The sequence below is a fragment of the Rhinolophus ferrumequinum genome, chromosome 7, assembly GCF_004115265.2.
Source record: "Rhinolophus ferrumequinum isolate MPI-CBG mRhiFer1 chromosome 7, mRhiFer1_v1.p, whole genome shotgun sequence".
NCBI lineage: Eukaryota > Metazoa > Chordata > Mammalia > Chiroptera > Rhinolophidae > Rhinolophus > Rhinolophus ferrumequinum.
Window position 1 is genome coordinate 81,288,190 of NC_046290.1, and position 18,998 is coordinate 81,307,187.

The 18,998-nt window shown below is 33.1% G+C and overlaps 1 protein-coding gene across 3 annotated transcripts in view; it reads left to right on the plus strand.

Annotated features, from left to right (window-relative positions):
• Positions 1-18,998, plus strand: part of DMXL1 (Dmx like 1) — a 113,225-nt gene extending 94,227 nt beyond the window's left edge. For all 3 annotated transcript variants that reach the window (XM_033109778.1, XM_033109775.1, XM_033109776.1), the window contains 6 exons: positions 2,176-2,303; positions 5,886-5,978; positions 7,493-7,584; positions 8,663-8,715; positions 14,879-15,096; positions 16,820-18,998. In XM_033109778.1, the coding sequence (XP_032965669.1) occupies positions 2,176-2,303; positions 5,886-5,978; positions 7,493-7,584; positions 8,663-8,715; positions 14,879-15,096; positions 16,820-17,044 (809 nt within the window). In that variant the 3' untranslated portion in view covers positions 17,045-18,998. The remainder of the gene's footprint in view (positions 1-2,175; positions 2,304-5,885; positions 5,979-7,492; positions 7,585-8,662; positions 8,716-14,878; positions 15,097-16,819) is intronic.

An 18,998-nucleotide genomic window follows, 5' to 3' on the forward strand; every position in this document is an offset into this window, starting at 1 on the left:
TTTTGGGGAAACACGGTAATTATCATAAGTGGTGTAAGCATGTATTGTCAAAGTTGTGCACCAGTATCCAACAGAAGTGTTCAAGAGAACCATACGTTTAAAACGAAGAGAGTAATTTCTGTTGCTTATACTCGAGGAATAAAATAGTCTGTTTTCACTACATTGAATTTATTTGGCACTAGAAGTACATTTTCTAACAAGTCTAATGTGAAGTGAGAACTAAAAATTAGTCACGAAGCTTAGAGAATAAGGAGTCAAATGTGTTTTTAAAACAAAGCTTGAATAAAATATTTGGCATTGCTTAAAAACCTATCCTTACTCTATGCAGTAGAGTTTGGAAGTGTCCTGAAATATTGAAGGGATTTCACAGCATGTGTCCTGACAGGTGACTAGTTTATAGGGAATTCTCTACTTCAATCCCATTAATTTAAATAAAGAGATCCCTAGCTTCAAAGGCAATTAATGGACATATTTTCAGAGTTATTAGGTAGCATCAGATCACTTCTGTCTTGGGCTAAGTACTTTCTCTCTTCAAAGAAGTACCATACTGGCAAATAAGAGACTTGAAAAATTTAAAGCTAATTAAATTAATCACTGGATTTTTTTTCCCCAGTATATCTTTTCATGTCATGAACAAGTCCCACAGATAGTAATTTAGTTCAACAATAAGTACTTTTTGTGTAGTGGAAATGTAATGAGGCAGGATTTTTCAAAATTTTACTCTGAATTTCAGATACCTCAAAATAGTTTCTTCCTTCGGAGTAGCTCTTTAAAAAAATCTTAGTCATTAGAAACCACTACTTTTTGACTTTTACTCTAGAGAAATTTTTAGAAGTTAGGCTAATGGGTTAGATTAAAATAGAAATGGAAGTCTTAAAAGTCTTAATTTAAAAAAAAAATAATGAGCTTATTAAGGTTTACCATTGTAGTTAATCCTACTGCTTTTATATGACAGTCTTGAGTTACTAGTGAGGGATATTTGCTTAGACAACCTGGTTATAGGAAACTTAATTTTGTTCTTTAAAATCTTAGTTTATAAAGGCTTTAAGAGATGCTTTCATTTTATGTCAGCTACTAATAATTAGGGATTTTTTCCAAATAAATTAAAATCATAAATAGTACTAGAAAACTTTGAGTGGATTTTAAACACAACTAGCCCAATTTATTTTTTTGAATAAGCTAAGACTACTGGGGGCAAGGGAAAAGAGCTAACATTCCCAGTCTCAAGAAATTCTACCCATCCTCTCAACCCCAGCCCAGTGTTAAAACATTTTAGAACAATTGAAGTCCATTTATTTAAGTACTTGGTAAGGAATGAGGGACTTTATATTAATATATGACTAGAAATGTGCTAGATCTTTATATAGAATAATCAAATTTCTCATTACCTCTGTACCTCATTAATACTGATCATTATACTTAACATAAATTGAGTCCTATATGTTAGGCATATTTCTGAATGATTTATATGAATTATCCCACTTCTCACAACTATCCAGTGACTTATGTATCATTATTCTCCGTTTACAGGAAGGTAATAGGCTCAGGGCGGTTAAATAAGTTTCCTAGTATCACATAATTAGTTAATGGTACAGTGAAGTGTTAGCAATTATTTAGCATGTTCATGTTTCTTAATGAAACAAATGATATATATTTGAAATATCAGGTCAGTCAGAATAACTCAGAAATGATTTTTTTCTTTAGCATGAGCACGACATTCAAGACCTCCTATAATCTTTTTTTTTAAAGAGAAAAATGTATATATTCAAACATTAATGGTATGACTGATAAGAACTGACTCTTTAGTAACCCCAGCATTTGTTAAGTGGTTACCATAAAAGTTATTTATTAAAGGCTATTAAAACATTGATGTAATTTTAAAAGGAAGTAAAATTTGTAGAGGTCTGATTTAATTGCTTCTGTTGTTTTGTGTGAAGATATATTCTCAGTCAAATAAAAGTACATCACATAGTTACCTGTTTTTAAGATTAAGAGTATTCAAGCAAAATTTCATACAAAGGTAAATTAATGTAAATGAATTTGATAAATTCATGTAAATGAATTATGATTCATTTCGTAGGTGTTTCTTCCATAAAGAGTTTCACATTGGATTAAAAAGTAAGTTTTCCGAAGATTCCTTAAATAAATTTGTAATTTTTATCCTCTATAATGCAGATCTGACAGGAGCTCAAGATGGAAGTGTCAGAATGTTTGAATGGGGCCATTCTCAACAAATAACCTGCTTTCGATCTGGCGGCAATTCAAGAGTTACAAGAATGAGATTTAACTACCAGGGAAATAAGGTAGCATATAGTATATAAAAATGCAAATGGGAAAATGGTTTGATTATGTTGGAGGTTTATAAATATTACTAGTTTGGCTTTCTGAAGAGAGCAGCTCAGTGAACCAACGGTAAAATATTAATCTATATGAATTCTTCTTTAAAAATGTTCTCTTCAAGAGCACTTAAATTCATTTGGTTCTTCCTGGAAAGACATTGTATGTATGTTTATTAAAATTCATTTAAATCATGCTTAAGGACCAAATGATTACAGAACCACCTTATAGTACAGATTTTTTATTAAATACTTTGTTTATCCTCTGGAACCTACTCAAAGTACAGTCAAGTAGCAAGTAACATCTGGGAGTTTCTTAGAAATGCAAATTATTGATTCTACTCCAGACCTACTGAATCACCATCTGCATGTTAGCCAGATACTCACTCTGGTGATTTTTACGCACATTAAAGTTTTGAGAAACACTGCTCCAGAACAAGGCATCAACAAACTACAACCTATCCACCTGTTTTTGTAAATAAAGTTTTACTCATTCATTATTTGTTTTCCATTTTACTTTTCCACTATAACAGCAGAGTTCAAGAGAACAAAGACTTTATAGCTGGCAAGCCTAAAATATTTACTATATGGCCCTTTAAGAAAAAGTTTGCCAACCCTGCTCTAGAACACTTCACTTCCCATATCTTCAATTAACAGGATTTAATGTAGAAGCCTTTAGAATCCTACTGTTGTTTCAGTTGTGTAAACTATCAATATCCTCTATGTGCTCATGCTTTTCCACTTTGGTTGTAAATATTATATTCTTCCTAATGTGTATACCTCAACCCTTATCTCTCTAGTGCATCCTTCATGTTGCCAACAAAGTTAGGTAACAAATTACATAGTTATGTAACTATACTATAGATGAGATCATATTATTGTTCTTTTCAGGAGAACCCTGCAAGGCTCCTCATTATATCTAGAAGCCCAAATTCTTTAACATGGCATTCAAGACCTTCTACAATTTGGATTATTTTATAGATGTAACCCTAACCTTTTACATAGGCTATTGTAAGATACAACAAACTATTCTTCAATCATTACCTGCCCAAGTATCTTTGACAGGGAGACAACTTACTGTTGATTCAGCTTAGCCATGATGGAGTCAAATAACGTGGCACCTAAGCATGTTATCTCCCTTAGTAGGGAAGTTTGCTAAGATCAGTGGAACAGATGACCCATACTATATTATGATGCTGATCAATTTGTCAATTATAAATAAAAATAGACTGCCAAAAGTCATGGAACGCTGCAGAAAAACTAAGCCTGAAAAACAGCATTAAGCAGAACAAATGACCTGCGAGGAACAGTATTTCAGATTCAGGAAGACGCTACATTCTGAAATAAGAACAAGCTGCTATAAAACAAAGGCAGTAGAAGAAAAGGAAAGAATTCTTGGAAATTAAAAGTAAACAATTTCCCAAAATTGGGTTAGTGAAATACATATGATTTCACTGATATATGGTATATAAAACTGAAAACAACAAAGGAACAAGACAAACAAATGAAGAAACAAAAACTCATAGACACAGACCACAGTTTAGTTGTTACCAGAGAGTAAGGGGGAAGAGGGGTGGTAGAAGAGGGTAAATGGGGTCAAATATATTGTGATAGAAGGAGAACTGACTCTGGGTAGTGAACACACAATGTGATATATGGATGATGTATTACAGAATTGTACACCTGAAACCTATGTAACTTCACTAACAGTTGTCACTCCAATAAACTTTAATTAAAAAAAAAGAATAGTACAAAAAAGATTTCCCCAAAGCAAAGAAAAAACCAGAGTTTTAGAAAAGGAAGGGCCTACCAAGTACCAGGCAGAAGTACTGAGAAACAACACATGACTAGATACGTTCTGATTATTTCATTTTCATGGTTTTTTGTTTGTTTCTTTGTTTTTGTTTTAATTCAAGAAGAAAGAAAGGCTCTAGGAAGGAGTGGGGATAAAAATGGTTACTTAACAATTGCTCCGCCATCCCCTCCAAAATTAATGGCGCTGGCCTACTCAAAAATAGAGGTAACAAATAGAGCAATACTCAAAGAATTCTGATGAACAAGGAATGGAAACTATGAGTCAGTTTCTATCCAAACTATTATTCAAATTTGATGGCAAAATAGACACATTTGTAAGTATGCAGAGACTTAACACATTCCATATACCCTTTCTGAAGAATGTATCTAGAGCTACTATAGAAAACATCAGATAAATCACAAAAAGGATAGACCCTGGAAAAATATCTGTAACAAATATAGTAAACAATTGGTTAATATTCCTAATATTAGCCCTATCAATCATTGTTTAAAAGACAACTTAATAGAGAAGTAGACAAAGGATGTGAACAATCAATTTATTAAAAAAAAAAACCGCATTGCCAATAACCCTTACTAATGAAGGAATATACATTAAAATGAGCCTTTTTTCTATAAATTGACAAATACTTAAAATTTTAATAATATGCAGCGTTGACTAATGTGTAAGAAAATTGGGTGTGCAAATTGATATTACCTTTTAGGATTTAATTTTGTCTTCACCTACAAATTTTAAATGATGCCCTTTGACAAAGCTTTCCAATTTCTAGATTTCTATCCTACATAAAGACTCAAAGGTATATGTACAAGAATGTTCCAAGCAATACTTTTTATAGTAGGGAAAATTGGAAAATGTCTATAATGGAAGAGTCCCAAATAGTTATAATACAACTATACAGTGTAATACTATACAACACAAGAATGAGGTATATTTATATTTACAAGTGTGGAAAGATGGTTATAATAAGACAAAAATGTAATTGTAGAACTGTTATTCATTATGATCCTAATTTAAAAAAAAAAAACCTGTATGTGTGAATGTTTGAATATTCATAGAACAAATCTCAGAGGGATCCAATCAAATCTTTAATAGTTATGAAATCTGGAAGTGGGAGAGGGCAAGAATCCAAAGTAAACATTTGTTTTATTTTATATACTTTATATAAGCATGCATTACTTTTATAATATAAAGAAAAAAAAGCTTAACATTCTTACTCATCCTTCAAGATCTGTATCACATATTCCCTTACTGGATTATTTGACATCTTCCCAATCAAATTGCCGTGAGTTCCCACAGTTGAATTCTTTTACTGTGATAATCTTTGTTTCATTTTACTTTCTACTGTTCTATACATGTTTTCCTTATTGTATATTTCTGAAAGTCCTTATTTTGTCTTTTTCAAAATGAACAGTTTTCTATCTTACATATGCTAAACTTTCTCACATAGTTTAATGTGTAAATCCAATATTCTGTTTTTGGAGTACTTACGGAGAATATACAGACTATGCTGTTGATTAGTATAATAAAATGGGTGTCTGATGTTTGTTTCCTTTACATCTACCTTGGAAATGTTTTAAGCAGTAGCTAAATGTTTTTCTGGACTAGATTCACACGTAGGTGAAGTGAAAAGTCAAACAATTTATCAGTCAAATATTTAAGAATCAAAATATGGGATTGATGGTAAGGGTAAATATGTGCTTTTGTATTAAACATTTTTAAATATTTTTCTCCCTAAGTTTGGAATAGCTGATGCTGATGGATATTTAAGTTTGTATCAAACAAACTGGAAATGTTGTCCCGTTACGGGAAGCATGCCTAAGCCATACCTGGTAAGTCAAGAATTCCTAACTTTACAATTTTTAAAGATATGGAGAATATATATTTGAGGCAAGAAATATTAAAGCCAAAAAATAAAATCTATCTGGTCCTATGTATTCAGTTTACTACAAGCTCTTGTCCTTGTATTATGTGAAAATTACCTTGTGAGGTATAAAAATCTCTGGCAACTTGGAAAATTAACTTGTATAGAACCAACATGTACCTCCAGAGACCCATGCAACCTGTGGGTTACTCAAGCCCTTTTCCAGCCTTACAAAGCTGCAATGGGTATCATACCTAAAAAGAATGAGCAGACCAGTGTACCTGGTTGCTTTTCTTCAGCTGTCTCTTATGAACAAACAAAGTAGAAAGCATATCCTATAGCCGTATTATTATTTTCTTGCCCATCTCTTAAAAAAAATAAAAAGCTACAACTCTGCTCAGGATCACATGGGTTTAATGAACCTTCTTCAGCTTCACAGAACGCTGAATTTATATTTAATATATTTTTTAGTGAAGCCCTTTATAAAACTAAACAATACCTATCGAGAAAAAAATAAGAATATGGCTTTAGACTCTGGTAATTTACCCAAGGTTAAATGCTGGAATATAGTACTAATCTGAGTGAAAGCAAGCAAGGGAGGGTTAATGAGGGTACCTTGAAAGAGTATTTATTTTTTGTCAAATTTTCATTAAGCCAACATATTTAAACATGCAAGTTGATGTTCCCTAAAGGACTACCTTTTGTTATTTAATTTATACAGAGATAAATTGGATTAAAAATTTACATAATTGGCTTTGGGGAGTTAAAGTAGATTTTGTTTTAAGGACTTGCCTGCAATAGGGGCAAGGGGAATGGTAAGTGACTCAAAGGAAAAATCTTTCATGTGATGCTTTTAACATGCTTTAAAAAGTAATTTTTTATTGAAGAGAAACATCTGAATAAATATAACTTGAAAGTCTTTATAATTGACTAAACCTCTAATAATATTTTAAGTTATTGTTTGGTGGAATATTGAAAAACGTAATTTTTAAAAAATTTTGTTGACTGTTTATATGTTTTTATTCACATATTTGAAAAATTATTTAAAAGTTTAAATATTTCTGAAAATAAATAATTTCACCTAAGATCCTAGTTTCTGTCTTCTAAGACAAAAATTTTCATAAATATTCTAAAGGAAATATTTAGAGTTTAACCTTTTGTTTCCCTTTGAGCTTTTGTTTGAATGAAAGCAAAGGGCCTTGTAAAGCGTCATGAAGTATGCTGCTTATTTAAATGATTCAGGAAAAGTGTGTAAAAAAGAGAGGAAAGACAAATATAGCAAATGTTAAAAATTGGTAAATCTGGTTAAAGGGTGTATGAAAGTTCTCTGTACTACCCTTGAAACTTTTCTAAAGTTCAGGAGGAAAAAAAAACAGGGTTTAAGCAAGCCACAAATTACATGATCACTTTTTGATTAATGCATCTACCTAGTTATAGAATTGTTAATGACAATATTAACATTTGTTGTTATAACCATTCTAGACTTGGCAGTGTCATAACAAAACAGCCAATGATTTTGTCTTCATTAGTTCCTCCTCTCTGATAGCTACAGCTGGTCTTTCAACTGACAATAGGTAAGAGATTATAACTAAAACTGAAGTATGTATATGTATAGCTAAGCTTTATTTTTAATTGCTTTATGTCCTTATGTCTCAATGTTTTCATAATCATGCCTTTAAATACTTTTATTGTAAAAATTGTTTCTAGGGCATTTTTAGTATTCTAATAGTAAATTTAAGGATATTATGGTGCCTTAAAAACAATCCATTTCTTTTATATTTTTAATATTCTAATGTTAAGACTTTAGGAGAAAGAGATTTGATTGATGGTGGAATTAATTTTTTTTCATATCATTTTATATGTGCTAAAGCTAGAGGCAAGAAAAAAAACAGCTATTTACTGGTCATGCTATTTAATCCTCACCATGGCTCTATTAGATATTATCATTGTTTCACAAAAAGATAACAGAAAATTCAGAGACTTGTTAGTTGTACAATAGCTAATAATTGGCAACCTGTCCCCATTCTGGCAAAAATTTTGAATATGCAAGAAAATGTCTCCTCCTGCCTCTGTCTCCACACCCCTAACTCTTGCCTTCCCTCCTATAGCTGAGTTGTGAGATCAAGGCCAACTGAGGTTGCTGAGCTTTTATATTTACCTGTGAGGTCACATTTTGCCCTAGAAATGGGATTGTGGGAGTATGGAATTTTTAGCCTATCTTCCATAGAAATTCTTATATCTTGGTGCCTTTTTTGCAACTCATAGAAAGGAGTGTAAAAGCTGTTCTCATTTATAGTAAAAATAAGTTTTCTTTGTGCTCCAGAAAATTCAGTGTATCCTGCTATTTGTGTATATCAATCTTACTGTTAGAGAATAAATTAATATAAAAAGTAGCTTCCATCTTCAGGCTTTATATAGTATTATTGGTAAATACATGTTATTCTTAAGTTATTCAGTTTTATGAAAGTGTAGTTTTTTTTAATTTTCTGTAAAAATCAATCATACATAAATATATTAGCTGCTTGTATTAGGTTCTTTTATAAATTTAAGAACTTTCTGTAAGAGCAAGGTTCAAATGTTATGTAACTGAGACATACTTTTAATTCTGTTAACATTTTGTGTCACTCAAGAAGTAATCTTTTTTCTTTCCAGAAACGTATGTTTGTGGGATACTCTTGTAACACCTGCCAATAGTTTAGTACATGGTAAGTTTTGAGAGCTAAATTTTATAAATTTTAAAAGTCAAGAAATTAATAAGTTAAAAATGATTTTTAAATGGATTTTTTAATGACATACTTATTAGCCCATGAGGTTTGCCTAGGATGGCAGAGTTTGAAACCAGAAGAATGCAATAAAGATAATTAACTCTTCATTATACCTTGAGGAAGGACAGTAGAACATAGATAATTTAAAAATCATTGTCTTTACTTTGGATTTAATAGTCACAAATCATAATTGTAAACATCAATCATTGCATATTATGTTCCCTTGCTCCACTCCTATTTAACTAACATTGTATTGGAAGTTCTAACGCAATAAGACAAGAAAAGGAAATAAAGTGTATACAGTTTGGAAGAGTAGAAATAAAACTGCCTTTATTCACAGGTAACATGATTATCTGTGTAGAAAATCCCAAAGAATCTACAAAAAAAAAAACTTCCCAGAACTAACATGCAAGTATAGCAAAGTCACAGGATACATGGTCAATGTACTATAAAGTCAGTTGCTCCCTTGTATACCAGCAGTGAACAAATGGAACTTGAAATTTTTAAAACATTACCATTTATAGTAGCACCCAAAATAATGACATATTGAGGCATAACTCTAACAAAATATGTATACCATCTGTTGGGGAAAACTACATAAAAGATAAAAGAAATCAAAGATCTAAATAAATGGGTGGAGGGGCGGGCTCAGTGGCTCAGGCGGTTGGAACTCCGTGCTCTTAACGCCGAAGGCTGCTGTTTCGATTCCCACATGAGCCAGTGGGCTCTCAAACACAGGGTTGCCCATTTGACTCCTCGACTCCCACAAGGGATGGTGGGCTCCACCCCTTGCAACTGAGATTGAGCAAGGCACCTTGAGTTTAGCTGCCACTGAGCTTCTGGATAGCTCAGTTGATTGGAGCGCATCCTCTCAACTACAAGGTTGCCGGTTCGACTCCCGCAAGGGATGGTAGGCTGTGCTGCCTGCAGCTAACAACAGCGGCTGGACCTGGAGCTGAGCTGCACCCTCCGCGGCTAGGATTAAGGGGACAACAACTTGACTTGGGAGAAGTCCTGGAAGTGCACACTGTTCCCCAGTGAAGTCCTGTTCCCCTTCCCCAGTGAAATCTTTAAAAATAAAATAAAATAAAATAAAAGGGAAGATCTTTCACATCCACAGATTGGAAGACTCGATGTTGTTACAATCTTAGTACCTCTGAACTTTACAGATTCAATACAATCCTAATCAAAATCCAGCCAGCTATTTTGCAGATATCAGCAAACTAGTTCCAAAGTTTATATAAAGAAGCACCAGACCTAGAATACTGAATACTGAAGAAAAACAAACTTGGAGGACTCACCCTACCTGATTTCCAGACTTACTATAAATCTACAGCAATTAAGACATGGTGGTGTTGGCTTAAGAATAGACACAGATCATGGAACAGGATACAGGCATACCTTGGCAATATTGTGGGTTCGTTTCCACAACACCGCAACACAGTGAATATTGTTCTACAGGCATATGATTTTATTGCACTTTGCTTTATTGTTCTTCACAGACATTGCATTTTTTACAAATTAAAGGCAAGACCCTCCACCAGCAAAAAGATTACTACTTGCTTTATTGTGATATTCACTTTATTGCAGTGGTCTAGAACTGAACCTGCAGTATCTCTGAGGGATGCTTGTAAAGTGAGTCACACAAATCTTTTGGTTTCCCATTGCCTATAAAAGTTATGTTTACACTATACCGTAGTCTATTAAGTGTGCAATAGTATTATGTCTGAAAAAGCAATGTACGTAACTTGATTAAAAAATACTTTATTGCTAAAAAATGCTTACCATCATTTGCGCCTTCAGCAAGTCATAGTTTTTTTGCTGGTGGAGGGTCTTGCCTCAGTGTTGATGGCTGCTGACTGATCAGGGTGGTGGCTGCTAAAGGATGGAATGGCTCTGGTAACTTCTTAAAATAAGACAACAATGAAGTTTACCACATCAATTGACTCTTCCTTTCATGAACTATTCCTCTCGTCATGCGATGCTGTTTGATAGTACAGAACTTCTTTCAAAATTGGAGTCGAGCCTCTGAAACCCTGCTGCTGCTTTTTATCAACTAAGTTTATGTAATGTCTAAATCTTTTGTTGACATTTCAACAGTCTTCACAGCACCTTCATCTGGAATTGGTTCCATCCCAGGAGACCACTTTCTTTGCTCGTCCATAAGAAGCAACTCCTCATTTGTTCACATTGTATCATGAGGTTGCAGCAAGTCAGCCATATCTCCAGGCTCCACTTCTAATTCTACTACTCTTGCTACTTCCACCACATCTGTAGTTACTTCCTGCACTGAGGTCTTGAACTACTCAAAGTCATCCAGGAAGGCTGCAATCAGTGTCTTCCAAACTTCTGTTAATGTTGATATTTTGACCTCTTCCTGTGAATCACAAATGTTCTTAATGGCACCTAGAATGGTGAGTCCTTTCCAGAAGGTTTTCAATTTACTTGGCCCAGATTCACTAGAGGAATCACTATCTATGTCATCTACAGCCTTACAAAATGTATTTCTTAAGTCGTAAGACTTAAAATTAGGGGGTGACCGGTTAGCTCAGTTGGTTAGAGCATGGTGCTGATAACACCAAGGTTGCCGGTTTGATCCCTACATGGGCCACTGTGAGCTGCGCTCTCCTTTAAAGAAAATAAAAATTATTCCTTGATTCAATGGCTGCAGAACAGATGTGTTAGCCGGCATGAAAATATTAATCTTGTTGTATAATTGCCATCAGAACTCGGTGACCACGTGCATTATAGATAAAGAGTAATATTTTGAAAGGAATCTTTTTTTCTGTGTAGTAGGTCTCAACAGTGGGCTTAAAGTTTTCATTTAACCATGTTGTAAACAGGTCGGCTGTCATCCAGGCTTAGTTGTTCCTTGTATAGAGCATAGGCAGAGTCGATTTAGCATAGTTCTTAAGGGCCTTAGGATTTTTGGAGTGTTTGTAAATGAGCATTGGCTTCAACTCAAAGTCACTAACTGCATTAGTCCCTAACGAGAATCAGCCTGTCCCTTAAAGCTTTGAAGCCAGGCATTCACTTCTCGGTAGCTATGAAAGTCCTGGACAGCATCTTCTTACAATATAAGGCTGTTTTCTCTGTACTGAAATTCTGTCATCTAGTGTAACCACCTTCCTTAATTATCTCAGCTAGTTCTGGATAACTTGCTGCAGTTTCTCAACAGCACTTGCTGCTTCATCTTGCACTTTCATGTTATGGACGGCTTCTTTCATTAAACCTCATGAACCAACCTCTGATTAGGCTTCCAGCTTTTCTTCTGCAGCTTCCTCATCCTTCTCTTCCTTTATAGAAGTAAAGAGAAGGCATTGCTCTGGATTAATCTTTGGCTTAAGGGAATGTTGTGGCTGGTTTGAGCTTCTAGCCACTAAAACTTTCTCCATATCAGAAATAAGGCTGTTTTCACTGTCTTATCATTTGTGTGTTCACTGGAGTAGAACTTTTAATTTCCTTTAAAAAATTTCCCTTTGCATTCACAACTTGACTGTTTGGTACAAGAGGCCTAGCTTTTAGCCTATTTTGGCTTTTGATATGCCTTCCTCACTAAGTTTAATCACTTCTAGCTTTTATTTTTTTTTAAAGATTTTATTGGGGAAGGGGAACAGGACTTTATTGGGGAACAGTGTGTACTTACAGGACTTTTTTCCAAGTCAAGTTGTTGTCCTTTCAATCTTAGTTGTGGAGGATGCCGTTCAGCTTCAAGTTGTTGTCCTTTCAGTCTTAGTTGTGGAGGGTGCAGCTCAGCTCCAGGCTTTTGATTTAAAGTGAGAGACATGTGCCTCTTCCTTTCACTTGAACACTGAGAGTTCATTGTTGGATGATTAATTGGCCTACTTCCAATATTGTTGTATCTAAGGGAATACGAGGTCCAAGGAGAGGGAGAGAGATGGGGTAACAGCAGGTTGGTTGGTAGAGCCGTCAGAATACACACTTTTATCAGTTAAGTTTGCTGTCTTGTGTGGGCATGGTTCGTGGACCCTATAATAATTACAATAGTAATGTCAAAGATCACTGATCACAGATCATTATAACAAATGTAATAATAATGGAAAAGTTTGAAATATTGCAAGAATTACTAAAATATGACATAGAGACATAAAGTGAGCAAGTTCTCTTGGAAAAATGGCAACAATAGACTTAGTCGACGCAGGGTTGCCACAAGTCTTCAATTTCTAATAGCACCATATCCGTGAAGTGCAATAAAGCAAAGCATAATAAAGCAAGATATGCCTGTAGAGAGCCCAGTAATAGACCCACACATGTATAGTGTTGGTCTGTTGACTGATTGTTAATAAAGACCAAAGATAATTCAATGGAGACATAGTTTTATCAACAAATAGTGCTATAATAATTGTAGGAAACTGGAGTATATTTATATAGAATAGAATACTGAACAGAATACTGAATAGAATACTTTATAGATATAGATATATAGATAGAATACTGTTTATATAGATAGAATACTGTTCAGCAATAAAAGCATGATCTACTGGTACATGGGACAACATGGAATAACTTCTAAAACATGTTGAAGGAAAAGAAACCAGGCACAAAAAGAGTATATTCTATAAAATTCCATTTATATGTAGTTCAGGAACAGGTAAAACTAATCAGATAAAAATTAGAGTAATAACTCTCTTTGGGAGAGGAGAATTGGCTACAAAGAGGCATGAGGGAACTTGCAAGGGATGGTGAAAACATTTTATGTTTTGATATGAGTATCTTTGTCAAAGCTCATAAAGGATGTATACTTAAATTTTTGCATTTTACTCTGAGTTTTATCTCAAAAGTGCTGGTAAAAGATTTTTAAAATCCCTCTCTGTAATTAGATTTATTTAGATTCTTACAATAATAATAATTTTATTGAGTATTTACTATATGCCAAGTACTATGCATGCTGTGAATATATTAGCTAATTTAATCTTCACACAAACCTGTGAGGCAGGTGGTGTTATGTCTTTTATAAATGATGAAATTGAGACTTAGGTTAAATAATTCACCTAGGATATACATATAAATCCAGACAAAATCCAGGATTTAAACCTTGGCATTCTAACTCCTGAATCTTCACTCTGTGTCATTATGCTATATTGTCTTTGAGCTTTTTACAGATTTTTTTTTCCCTAAGATTTGTTAGGCAAGAATTTTTTTAAGAAAAACATTAATTGTAATTTTATATTTCTGATATTTATACTGCTATGTCTTCAAGTTCACTAATTTTTTTGCAGTGTTTAATGTGCTCTTAATCCCATCCAGTTTATTTTTCATTCAAACATGTGGTTTTTAATCTCTGGACTTTTGATTAGGGTTTTTTTTTTAAATATCTTTCATGTCTCTTTAATGTGCACAGTCTTTCATCCAGCTTCATGCACATATGCAATATACTCATAATTTCCTTATCTGCTAATTCTATCATCCCTGTCATTTTCTGGGTTAGTGTCAATTGATGGATTTTCTTCTCTTCTAGGTTGTATTTTCCTGCTTCTTTGAATGCCTGGTAATTTTGTAGTAGATGCCAGGCATTGTGAATTTTACTTTATTAGATGCTAATTATTTTCGTATTCCGTAAATATTTTTGAGCTTTGTTCTGGGAATAATTTACTTGGAAACAGTTAAATATTTTGCGTAAGTTACTTGGAAACAGTTAGATTTGGGGGGCTTTGTTAAACAGGACCAAAGCAGCATTTGGGGTTAATTTTGCCCTGCTACTGTGATAGAACCCTTCTGAGTATTCTATCCTGTGCCTGGTGAATTATGAGGTTTTCCACTATGGCTTCTGAGAACAGGAACCTGGTTCAGGTGGGTTCCCCTTCCTTGTGCCATGGCCAGAAAACACTTCATAGGCAATAATAAGCTGTGCAGTTGTATGGCTCACCCAGTTTGTGTCCCATCTCTTAGAGATCATTTTTCTTCATTGCCTGATGCCCAATGTCTCAAACCATTGTTTCCTGTATATCATTTGATTTTTTAATTGTTTCAGGCAGAAGGATAAATCTATTCTAACATTCCACCTTGGCCGAAAGCCAGAAGTTTGTTTCTTATACTGTTAAATGGTTTTTACTTGTTTCGTTTTGTTTTTTTTAACTTTCAGCATTTATTTGCCATGATAGTGGAGCCACTGTTTTAGCATATGCTCCAAAGCATCAGCTACTAATATCATGTGGCAGAAAAGGCTTTACATGTGTATTTGACCTTCAGCAACGACAACGGAGGCAGCTTTTCCAGAGCCATGATTCTCCTGTTAAAGCCATTTCTATTGATCAGACTGAAGAGTACTTTGTTACAGGATCTGCTGAAGGCAACATAAAGGTAAATACAGTAATGCCACAATATCTACAAAATGAAAAAATCTTCAAAAACCTTAGGTATTTAATCATATTGATGACATCAGTCCATTTACATAATAGAAATATTAACTCCTTTATAGTCCAACATGTTAATTACTATTTAATAGATCTTTTAATGAGGGATGGCCAGATGGCTCAGTTGGTTAGAGCACAAGCTCTAACCATATTTCAGACATTAATTAGTCTTGACTGCATGTTGAAAGTTAATTGAATTCAATTTCAGGTGCTGTGAAATATACTGCCATATTTCCTTATGAGTATTTTTTTTCATTTGTAGTAGCAGCATGCAAGCACTCAGTGCCTGATTCAAGAATTCTTAATGTACCTGGATGAGCCCTGCCTATAAGAGTTTTCCTCAAACTCCACTGTGTTTAAAACTTAAGAGATTGTTTAAAATGTTAAGCAGTTTATTAAAAATGTACCCTACTCCAAAAATAATGTTGCTAGGTACCACCCTGAAAATACTCAGTTGGTAAGTCCAAGGTTCAGGAATGTGCATTTTTATTAACACATACCTAGTGGTTTTGATGGAGTGTTCTCTGGCCGCATTTGGAAAGATCTATAGGAATAAGATATTTTAGACTAGTCCCTAAATTATTCTAATGCTCAGCAACCTACTAGAGGAGCCTGATTTCTTAGAATCCATTAATTTAAGCTCTAGAAAGACTATTTTGTACAATTAAATTGGACTAGTTTGTTAGAGCCGGCTTATTGTTTTCATAATTCTCAAGCCAGAAAAAATTCTCAGCCAGAATTGTAGAATTTTGAAAAGGCTTTCCATAAAATAAAATATATACACCAACTTCCATACAGAATTCTTTTCCTTCAGTTCAAAGCTAGTTTCTTATTTAAACTGCCCTCAGGTTAGGCAGTTCATACTATGTTTTAGATAGTTCTTTAGTTTATGCTCTAATCTGAGGTTTATTATTTAATAGAGTAAAAAAATGTTTGAAAGTATCCAATGTAATATTCAGAAGTCACAGTTAAACAATAACTTCTAGAATAGTAGGAATTGATTTATTTTTTAAGGAAAATAAAGTTTGTTTTAATGTGATCTAAAAAAACAGGAAATATACTGGTTTCCTTAAATGTAAAATGATGTCCTGAAAGCATTTAAGTTCTTCACATATGTGAAGATGCTTATAAATTACTTTAGGAACAGATGTTTATTTTGGTAAGGGCTGAAAAAAAAATGTTTAGTAAACTTAAGTATACTGAAGTTATAATAATTACCTTTATCGTTGCAATTGGAACATAGTTTTGCCTGGTCTGAGGGCCTCTGGGTGTCTGGTACTTTCCTCTTCCATATTATAGAGAAGGGATCATCCCACTATAGAAAAAGCTTTGCTAAAAGATAGAAAATCTTACATAATAGTGCAGATTTCTTTAGCTTTGTACACTTAACCTTCTTGTACCTAAGTTTGCTCATCTCCAATGCAGGATTTAAAAATACCTTCCTCTCCTACTGAATGGATTTTTGCAGAATGAAATAATATCAAAGTGATTTGGAAAATTGCCACACCCTATATAGAACCAAGATTTTATGAACTTAGGCCTACACAGGTTTTTCTCCATCTTGTTTTAGAAATTCCCTATTTGCACAAGAAGATAGACCTGAATTTTACATTTGAATATTTTAGGTAATCATCAACCCCAATATTTACTTTGTTCTTAATATCTTTCAGATTTGGAGTTTCTCTACCTTCAGTCTTCTTCACACTTTCATTAATGAACATGCTCGGCAATCCATTTTCAGAAATATTGGAACCGGAGTGATGCAAATTGAGACAGGGCCAGCAAATCACATTTTTTCATGTGGAGCTGATGGAACGATGAAAATGAGAATACTGCCGGATCAGTTTAGCCCATTAAATGAAGTGTTGAAAAATGATGTGAAATTTATGCTGTAACATTTTGACAGTAAAATGTATAATTTGTTACCTAATCCATAGAAGTGGCCAACACATGTAATGTACAGTGATTATTTTCTATTCCACAAATGAGCTAATGCATTCTTGTTTTCATATTTATTTTGTGGAGCTTTGCCCTGGATGCACTGATGCCTTAAAAATTAACAAGGTCATTCAGAATTAGACTATTTTGCCCAAAGTAGAATGTATAAATGATGCTGTAAGAATACATATTTATAGTATGTTATAGTGAGTATTTCATAATGTTAAAGGAGTTTTGTTTTCTTCTGGTTGATAAAATCTTCTGCAGATATCTCTGCATGAATTTTTTTCACAGTAAAAATAACCTTTCTGTAAAGGCAGTTACACATCAGTCATCACTTCATTCAACAAATTCTCATTTCCTTTTTCAAACATAGACATCTCAAACTCTTCTCTTAATTAATGACAGATTGATATTTCAGTAAGAATCAATAAAATAATGCACATCTCCATTAAAACTGTCACTGGGTCTTCAGTGATGAGCCAAATGGCTCATTATGTAAGTTTTCAACAGTTTCTTCTTCTGGAGCCCAAGTATGTGTATGTATACATGTGTGGTTGTGTGTGTATGTGTATGTGTATATATATATATATATATATGTTATATATATATATAATATACCTTACACATCTTATTTGAATATACTTTGTGTATATATAAGAGAAAACTACAAATCTTTTCATGTGTTTTTGTGCCATAACAACTACTACCACCAGAATTACAAGTTTTTTTGCAGCTGTTTTTTAATTTTTGAACTCCCATTTAAATTTTCAAATTAATTTCAGGAAGACTTCCAAAATTATTGTTTTAAAGATTATATTTACATTGAGTCAAATACGTCCTAGCAGGCAATAACGATTCTGTGCTGGCATATATGAGACACTTAAAAGTCATTTATAAATTTGTGAAAGGATTTTTTTTAGCATCAAATATTTTAAATTTCATTTTTGTTTCCTTTTTTTTTTTAGGTGCTTTTAGTCTCAATGTTCTGAAAACCTTATAGCAGTGTTTTTAGAAACAAATGTGAAAACAGTCAAATTAAATAGGTAGTATTTACAAATATATACTCTTAAAATACCTGCAAGATCTATCATTAATAGAAAACAAACGAAACTTTGTATTTTATTATTTTTTGCCAAAACATTATTTTATTATAAAATATGTCCAAAATATTAAAAATGCACAATGCTTGTAACTTAAATGTGCTAACCCTTATTCCCTGTTTTGTGCTATACCTTTTGTGATTCAGACTTATAGAAAACTTGATAAATACTTGATTTTAACCAAGAAGAGAGGCAGATGGAACGAAGTGTTTAAGGGATAATTATATGCTACTTAGCTTAAATATATTTTGTTAATAGGAACTATGAGAACATTTTTATTTAATAAAATATGAACAACTATTATCTTGGAAATTAAAGAGTTAAATAAAGCAAAGAAATGAAGGGCTGGTAAAATGCATTTTGTAATATCCTCAGGATACTTTAATTTTAAAAGTATATTGTTAAAGATTTTGTAAATTGTAGTCATAATTTTAAATGTGTTGAGCTAGTTGCAGTGAAAACACTGTCATTATGGACAGAGTTTGTGTGCACATAATAACATTAACCTGTAAATTGTGCAATAACAATATGACTTTTGCCATGAAGAAATCTGTGACAGCGTTGCAAACAATATCATTGATATATTTAAGCTTAAGTTATTTTTCAGTGATTTCTTCACAAATCAAGATTCAGAAGGCTTTAAACACTTTCAGTGAGAGAAAAAATTTATTATGCTTACTAGAAAAAAGGCATTGTGGATAAATAATTGAGCATTTTAATTGAGGGTTTATATGAATAATAAATTATGTAAGCCCATATGTATTTACATACAGAATCATAATATTTTAAATAAACAATGATACAGTAA